General features: G+C 41.2%; 1 protein-coding gene across 2 annotated transcripts; it reads left to right on the forward strand.

Moving 5' to 3' along the window:
• The first annotated feature begins 397 nt into the window (after window positions 1–397).
• Window positions 398–7,479, forward strand: LOC133915407 (alpha-1,4 glucan phosphorylase L isozyme, chloroplastic/amyloplastic-like). Of its 2 annotated transcripts, none has more exons than XM_062358552.1 (15): window positions 398–676; window positions 1,496–1,728; window positions 1,820–1,921; window positions 2,172–2,348; window positions 2,488–2,763; window positions 3,219–3,490; window positions 3,638–3,755; window positions 3,848–4,309; window positions 4,412–4,564; window positions 4,675–4,803; window positions 4,990–5,226; window positions 5,452–5,528; window positions 5,738–5,924; window positions 6,054–6,254; window positions 7,114–7,479. In XM_062358552.1, exons 1-15 carry the CDS (start codon window positions 475–477, stop codon window positions 7,228–7,230), a joined length of 2,943 nt encoding a protein of 980 aa, XP_062214536.1. In that variant the 5' UTR covers window positions 398–474; the 3' UTR covers window positions 7,231–7,479. The 2 variants fall into 2 exon arrangements, with proteins under 2 accessions (XP_062214536.1, XP_062214537.1); XM_062358553.1 differs by lacking the exon at window positions 398–676 and adding an exon at window positions 718–847.
• Window positions 7,480–8,187: the final 708 nt, after the last annotated feature.

Raw genomic sequence — 8,187 nt, forward strand, 5'->3', positions numbered from 1 at the left:
ATAAATGCTCTTGGGAAAAGGGACTTTAGGAGAAAAACAGACCAAAAAAGGAGAGCCGTTTCCAGCCGTCGAAAAATAGGACAAATTTCTTTGGAAAAAGGGAGCAATTTGCAGCCGTTGAAATGTGGCAGAAGGATACAAACTGACCCAAGAAAAACAGACCCAAAAAAGGAGAGCCATTTCCAGCCGTCGAAAAATACGACAATTTTCTTTGGAAAAAGGGAGCAATATGCAGCCGTTGAAGTGTGGCAGAAGGATACAAAGTGAGCCAACGGCACATGAACCACGCGCCCCCACGGTGCACTGACGTGGGCCCACCAACCAGTCGTCACAACACGTGCACTAGCCATCGCTGCACGGCATCACGGCACGGAGAGAGATATTTGAAGCAAGGGACCCCTTCGACTCCTCGCGAACTCACTAGCTAGCCATCAGCCCATCACTCACCACGTCGCACGCATCACGCACGTAGCGATGGCGACCGCCTTGCCGCCGCCGCAGCTCGCCACCGCCTTCCACCCGCTCGCCGCCGCCGCCGGCGGGGGCGGGGGGCTACTCGTGGGAGGTTCTGGCGGCGGGGTCGCGCCGGGGCGGGGCCGAGGGCGGCAGCGGAGGGTCGCGGCGCGGGGCTTGGCGAGCGATCGGGGCGTGCAGGGCCCCGTCTCGCCCGAGGAAGGTACGCGGCTGCGTCGCCCCACTGATCCCGACGTCTCGGGTGCTGGCTGGTGGCAATGCGGTTCGGATTGCTGCTGGTGCCACGCGGGTGTGTGATCCTTGTGCGGGGCGGTGCGTGCGCTGGTGACTGGTGTGCTGTGTGTTCCGGAACCGTGGTGAACTGCTGATGCGGGTGGGTTGACTGGATTAGTGATGGTTTTGTGTGCGGGCATTGCTAGGTTAGTTGCAGTTCGTACGGTTTTTGGAGGATTACCAAATTCACGAACAAACCAAAAAATGTGTTTTCTGAATTCACTAAAACTTGGGTTGTTTTGACGGTCCTACAGTAAATTGGTGCATCCAATGCGAATGCTGTGTGCAGGATAGCAAATTCGAAAAACTTTTTAGGTGGTGGATCGAGGAATTTTGTTTGTTTGTGTGATGGTGCAGTATACATCATCGTACGGTAACTTAGAGAGTTGTATTGGTATATTAAGGCTTATTTTTCTGAAGGTGTTTGAAACTGGTGCGATTCCAGGATCAATGAAATAGACCATAAAAAAGGATCAATCAACTAAGGTAAAAGATTCTGTGGAACTCTGTAGCAATGACTAGTTGTCGTGCTGCGGATAAAATATGGCACATCTTGCCATTAAAATTCAATTATACTGCATATTATACTTGTTGCCGATGATGAAATGATAAATGTGGCATATGCAGGGTGCTTTGGCAGAATTTCACACCAGTGCAACCTTGTTCATGCATTTCTTTTAATTTTGAATGTAAAATACCTATGTCTAGTCAAGTTTTCAGATCCTAAAATTATGGTCTTGCAATACAGGGCTTCCAAGTGTGCTAAATTCCATCAACTCTTCTGCCATTGCATCAAACATCAAGCACCATGCAGAGTTCACACCCTTGTTCTCTCCAGAGCACATTTCGCCCCTAAAGATTTACCATGCAACTTCTAAAAGTGTTCTTGATGCGCTGCTAATAAATTGGAATGCAACATATGATTATTACAACAAAATGAACGTAAAGCAAGCATATTACCTGTCCATGGAGTTTTTACAGGTGCCACAACCTTATTTTCTCTAACCTCATTATTTATCTTTGATTAATTGCATCATGATGTTATTTGGTCATTTTCTTTTGTATAATTTAGGGAAGAGCACTCACAAATGCTATTGGCAACCTAGAGCTAACCGGAGAATATGCAGAAGCACTAAAACAACTTGGACAAAACCTAGAGGATGTTGCTAGCCAGGTAAGGAGTTTATTTAAGAAAGTCGGTTCTTAGTCCATATCAAAACTGTCATGCACTTTCATTGTTTCAAACACCAAAAATTCACATTTTATTATCAATTCCCATTTTCTATCATCTGGCTTGTGTTCATCATTTAGCTTTCGCAACGAGTCACTATATGAAATTATGGTAATAAAAGTTTATTGATGCCTAGAATGCTTCGTATTTAGAAATCCTAAGATATGGATATGTCATAATCACAATGAAACAGGAACCAGATGCTGCCCTTGGCAATGGTGGTCTAGGCCGTCTGGCTTCTTGTTTTTTGGATTCTTTGGCAACCCTAAATTATCCAGCATGGGGATATGGACTTCGCTACAAATATGGCCTCTTTAAGCAGATCATAACAAACGATGGTCAGGAGGAGGTTGCTGAGAATTGGCTAGAGGTACGATATTCCTTCTTATTGTTTAATTTTTGATCTCCGGAGTGTTGATTATGTTGGTATATTGGTAAGAATGGGGAACTGTTTAATGATCTGCCTGTTAGCTTCTTGTGCCATCATGACTGCATATTTTATCTGCCAGATGGGATATCCTTGGGAGATTGTAAGACATGATGTCTCCTATCCTGTGAAATTCTATGGTAAAGTGGTTGAAGGCACTGATGGGAGGAAGCACTGGATTGGAGGAGAAAATATCAAGGCTGTGGCGCATGATGTCCCTATTCCCGGCTACAAGACTAGAACTACTAACAATCTTCGTCTTTGGTCAACAACAGTACCATCACAAGATTTCGACTTGGAAGCTTTTAATGCTGGAGATCATACCAAGGCATATGAAGCTCATCTCAATGCTGAAAAGGTCATTACATAAATTTTCCTTCTGAGTAATTGACTCAGCAGACTAATGTTTGGAAGGCTTAAAATGTCTAGTTACATCCATAACCTCTTGATTTGGGGTTAACAATCGCTTAGCGTGTCATTTATTTTACTTCTTGGTCTCACTTTCTGCTTTAGTTAAATCATAGACTACACATCTGCCTGTAGTGCTCATCTGCATAAATCCTAAAGGGCTGACAAGATATGGTTCCCGATTCCCGTACTCCATGGCCTGTGACTTGTATTCTTGTGTGTTTTGTATTTTGCTAGGGTTAGTAGACTTGTCCTCACATCTCCGGTAACATTTTGTTATATTGTTAGGTTATAGTTCATTGTGTTATGTTGTGGTAATAATATTCACAGTTGTGACTTGTGATTACTTTGGACAGGAATTATTATTCCTAACTTATGTTTGATTTACTGATTTTCTCATGCCAGATATGCTACGTACTGTATCCAGGGGATGAATCACCAGAGGGTAAAGTTCTCCGCTTGAAGCAACAGTATACATTATGTTCAGCATCCCTACAGGATATTATTGCTCGTTTTGAGAGTAGAGCTGGTGATTCTCTCTGCTGGGATGACTTCCCCTCCAAAGTTGCAGTGCAGATGAATGACACTCATCCAACACTATGCATTCCCGAGTTAATGAGAATACTGATTGATGTTAAGGGGTTGAGCTGGAACGAGGCATGGAGTATTACAGAAAGGTAGTTGCATTACCAAATCATTTAGTTGTGAAATGTAGTACATACTCCAGTTTGATTTATTCCGATGTCCTTCCTGTCCAAATTAACTTATTTTATTTCCTCATTCATCTTGCATTCAATCGGTGCTAATTTCCTAATCATTTCCAGAACCGTGGCATACACTAACCATACAGTGCTTCCTGAAGCTCTGGAGAAGTGGAGCTTGGATATAATGCAGAGACTTCTACCTCGACATGTTGAGATCATAGAAACAATTGATGAGGAGGTATTCGATGTGCAGAAAATGCTTATGCAATTTATTTTTTGCTCTTTAAGTTGACTTACACTTCTTTTTTCTCTATCGTTGATTTGAAACAGCTGATAAACAACATCGTCTCAAGATATGGAACCGCAGATACTTCACTATTAAAAAAGAAGCTGAAAGAAATGAGGATTTTAGACAATGTTGACCTTCCAGCTTCTATCGCCAAACTATTTGTTAAACCTAAAGAGGAAAAGGATTCTCCTGCTAAATCAAAGCAGAAATTACCTGTTAAATCTTTGGATACTATTGCTGAGGTTGAGGAGAAAACTGAGTTGGAAGAAGTGGAGGCAGAAGTTCTATCTGAGACGATAGAGGAAATGGTTGAATCTGATGATGTTGAAGCAGAAAAAGAGGATTCTGAGGACGAGTTAGATCCATTTGTAAAATCTGATCCCAAGTTACCAAGAGTTGTCCAAATGGCAAACCTCTGTGTTGTCGGTGGACATTCAGTAAATGGTGTAGCTGAAATTCACAGTGAAATTGTGAAACAGGACGTGTTCAACAGCTTTTACGAGGTATTTACATGAGGATTTGAAATCTTATCCCCTCACTGTTCGTATAATCATTTGGACACATGCTATTCATAATCTGTTCATCTTTTTGTATTTCTCTGACAGATGTGGCCAAGTAAGTTCCAGAATAAAACAAATGGAGTGACTCCCAGGCGTTGGATCCGGTTTTGTAATCCTGAATTAAGTACAATAATTTCAAAGTGGATAGGGTCTGATGATTGGGTTCTTAACACTAACAAACTTGCAGAACTGAAGAAGGTACTTCCAGTAGTCTATTTCTCCAATTCTTCAGTAATTTACTTATTGCTTTTAAAGTTTCATTGGTACCTATGCTTTATTTTATATAAAATCAGTTCATCCTGTAACAGTTTGCTGATAACGAAGATCTGCAATCAGAGTGGCACGCTACGAAAAAGGCTAACAAGATGAAGGTCGTCTCTCTTATAAGGGAGAAGACAGGATATATTGTCAGTCCCGATGCAATGTTTGATGTGCAGGTATATTTTCTAACAGGAAACATCAGGGCACCCATATGGACTGATGGTAAAGCACATGGTTGTAGTGGTTCAAGCCTGAACTTTGAATTGAAAAATAACTAGTTCCTTCTAGGTATTCTCATTTTCTTATCAGAAAACATTTGTCATTTGTTATCTGACTTAGTTTTTGTCATCTCGATTCCTTAGGTGAAAAGGATACATGAATATAAACGGCAGTTGCTAAATATCCTTGGAATTGTCTACCGCTACAAGAAGATGAAAGAATTGAGTGCAAAAGAAAGAATAAAGAGCTTTGTTCCAAGGGTATGCATATTTGGTGGGAAATCATTTGCCACATATATACAGGCAAAACGGATTGTTAAGTTTATTACAGACGTTGCAGCTACTGTCAACCATGATCCAGATATTGGAGATTTGTTGAAGGTAATTTTGTTTTTTTATAATATCATTTGTCTTATTTAATTTCCATCTGCTGTCAATGGCAATATGACTTTGACTAATTGCCTTGCTGCTACCAAAATGTAAAACTTGCTCTTATCTTGATGCTTGTAAAGCTGATAAATGGAATATCCACACCATTTCAATCAGACAACTGATGACCATAATGTTGACTATTAAAAGTTCTGAGGATTTTGATTTGTTGTCCAGGTTGTATTTGTTCCAGATTATAATGTTAGTATTGCCGAGATGCTCATTCCTGCCACTGAATTGTCTCAGCATATCAGGTAATAATCTTGCTACCTGTCACGTTCTTCAAAATAGACGCAAATGACCTTTACCTAAATTGGCTGAGGTGGAAGTTATCATGTGCCTTTTCTTTTATTATAACACAACTATCTATTTTGTTGGGGATATCAACATTCAGAAATTCTGCCACATGTTTTTAATTTCAATATAATATCTGCTTTCCTTAACACTTGTATTATCCATTCAGTACTGCTGGAATGGAAGCTAGTGGGACCAGCAACATGAAGTTTGTAATGAATGGGTGCATTCTTATTGGAACTTTGGATGGCGCGAATGTGGAAATCAGAGAGGAGGTTGGAGAGGATAACTTTTTCCTTTTCGGTGCACAGGCACATGAAATTGCTGGTCTGCGGAAAGAGAGAGCTCAGGGAAAGGTACTGCATTTGTTCATATACTGATACCTTCTGTCAAGCTAGTAAAGATCTCTCCCTTTAACTATGTGCAGTCCACATAGCGAACCTCAAGCAAATTCATAATCTCGCCTTTTTCTTTTCCACTTGTAGTTTGTGCCTGACCCAAGATTTGAAGAGGTCAAGGAATTTGTCCGCAGTGGTATCTTTGGGACTTGCGACTATGATGAACTGATGGGTTCTTTGGAAGGAAATGAAGGTTATGGGTGTGCAGATTATTTTCTCGTTGGCCAGGATTTCCCCAGTTACATTGAATGCCAGGAAAAAGTTGATGAAGCATACCGAGATCAGAAAGTAAGTTCTCTAGCTGATGCTTTTTTTTTTTTTTTTTTGGTTCACTGCACATGATTATTCAAACTTCCTGTATTCTGATAGTTTATGCATAGTGTTTCACTATAGCATGGCCTAACTAAATCGTAGCAACACTTTCAGTTTCAAAATTGAAATTTGTTTTATGTTGGAATAGCAATGTGTGCTGTCAGAGAACACTTCTGCAAGTTATGTTCTGTTGGTAAACCTTTTCTTAGAGCAAGCTTTCATGAACCTAATGAGACCATTGCTTCAGAGATGTGTTTGTACCTGTATTCTGATAGTTTATGCATAGTGTTTCACTATAGCATGGCCTAACTAAATCGTAGCAACACTTTCAGTTTCAAAATTGAAATTTGTGTTATGTTGGAATAGCAATGTGTGCCGTCAGAGAACACTTCTGCAAGCTATGTTCTGTTGGTAAACCTTTTCTTAGAGCAAGCTTTCATGAACCTAATGAGACCATTGTTTCAGAGATGTGTTTGTATACATTCCAAAAACAACTTTATTAGTCAATAAAAACAATTAGAGGTAATTGAGATGCTGAATTGCTCTTGTTAGTAACTGGTTTACCTTAGGATTCTGCAAGTTTCTTTCTGGGAAAATATTAAAGGCATTGCTCTGTCAGGTTTCTCCTTCCTGCATTTGTTTTTCTTGCTTGACAGAGTTTCTTCAAAGTGATCAGATCATCAGATTCTACACATTTTGCCTTTAGTATATAGGGTCTCTCCCTGATGTTTGGCATTTGGATTATGCTATTTCAAGTGTTACTCGGTTATTGCCTATCCACGGGACACTCAAAATGCCACTTCTCCTACTCATGTGTTCATACTCCTACCTGCAGTTATGGACAAGGATGTCTATCCTCAACACAGCTGGCTCATCCAAGTTCAGCAGCGATCGGACAATCCATGAGTATGCCAAGGACATCTGGGATATCAGCCCTGTGATCCTGCCCTAGATAGGCAGGTGGACACCGGCGGCTTCTTCCTCCTCCAGGTTGAAGGAGCCAAGGGGCCACAACATCTGCCTCAGCCTCCGTAGCAGGAAGCCAACATCTGCTCGCCTCAGTTTTGTGTAGACAAACGCAGGCATGGATAAATGGTGGGACGACTATGCAGGATGGCCAGTACCTTACCTAGCTTGAAGCTGGTTTTGCTTTGTGTATATCCCTTAATAATGCTGAGGCAGAAAGTCCATCATTGGCTCACCGCTGATCTGGTGATGTGTGATTCCATTGCCTCATATGGAGCTCCCCGCCGAGGTTCTCTCTTCTCTATCCGAATGGCATTTTCGTAACCGAAAGGATAGGAAAGCACGAGTGACGGTAGTGAGTTTGACACCTCCAGATTCTCCACCATTCATGGGGAGAATGGTGGGATCGTGTAGTGTGATATCTTTTATCGTGTCCTAGGACATCAAGGATCGTGTAGTGTGATCTTTAAGGTGAGAGGAAAGGGATATACGGGGTGATTAGATAGGATCAAGGATAGAATTGACTCGACTTAAAAAATATGTGGAGTATAGGGGTAACACGATATATAGCTATGGTCATCGTGGGTGTTACTGTGCTAATATGTGCTTAGAAAAGAGTAATGGTGAAAAGGTACGCATACATTCGAGACTAAACCTATAACCTAAATGACAAGTAAACGAGACCAGAGGTAGATGAATGATGAGAATTGTTTGGGCACTAGGCCATGCTACAGTTTTTTTTACCTCGTGATTAACGGAGAAACAAAGAGCTAAACCATTTTCAGTGGTTTAAATTTTGAACGAGTTTAACTGTTCAGGGTAAAAAAAAATCGCTATGAAGACATGAACCGTGGCTTTATGCGGGCCAAGTTAGCATGCAAAAGATTCTCGCTGAACCCATACGCATGACGCATCCTCTTTTTGGGTTCCAAAACAAATAGTC

The sequence above is a fragment of the Phragmites australis genome, chromosome 4 (assembly GCF_958298935.1).
Source record: "Phragmites australis chromosome 4, lpPhrAust1.1, whole genome shotgun sequence".
Lineage (NCBI taxonomy): Eukaryota > Viridiplantae > Streptophyta > Magnoliopsida > Poales > Poaceae > Phragmites > Phragmites australis.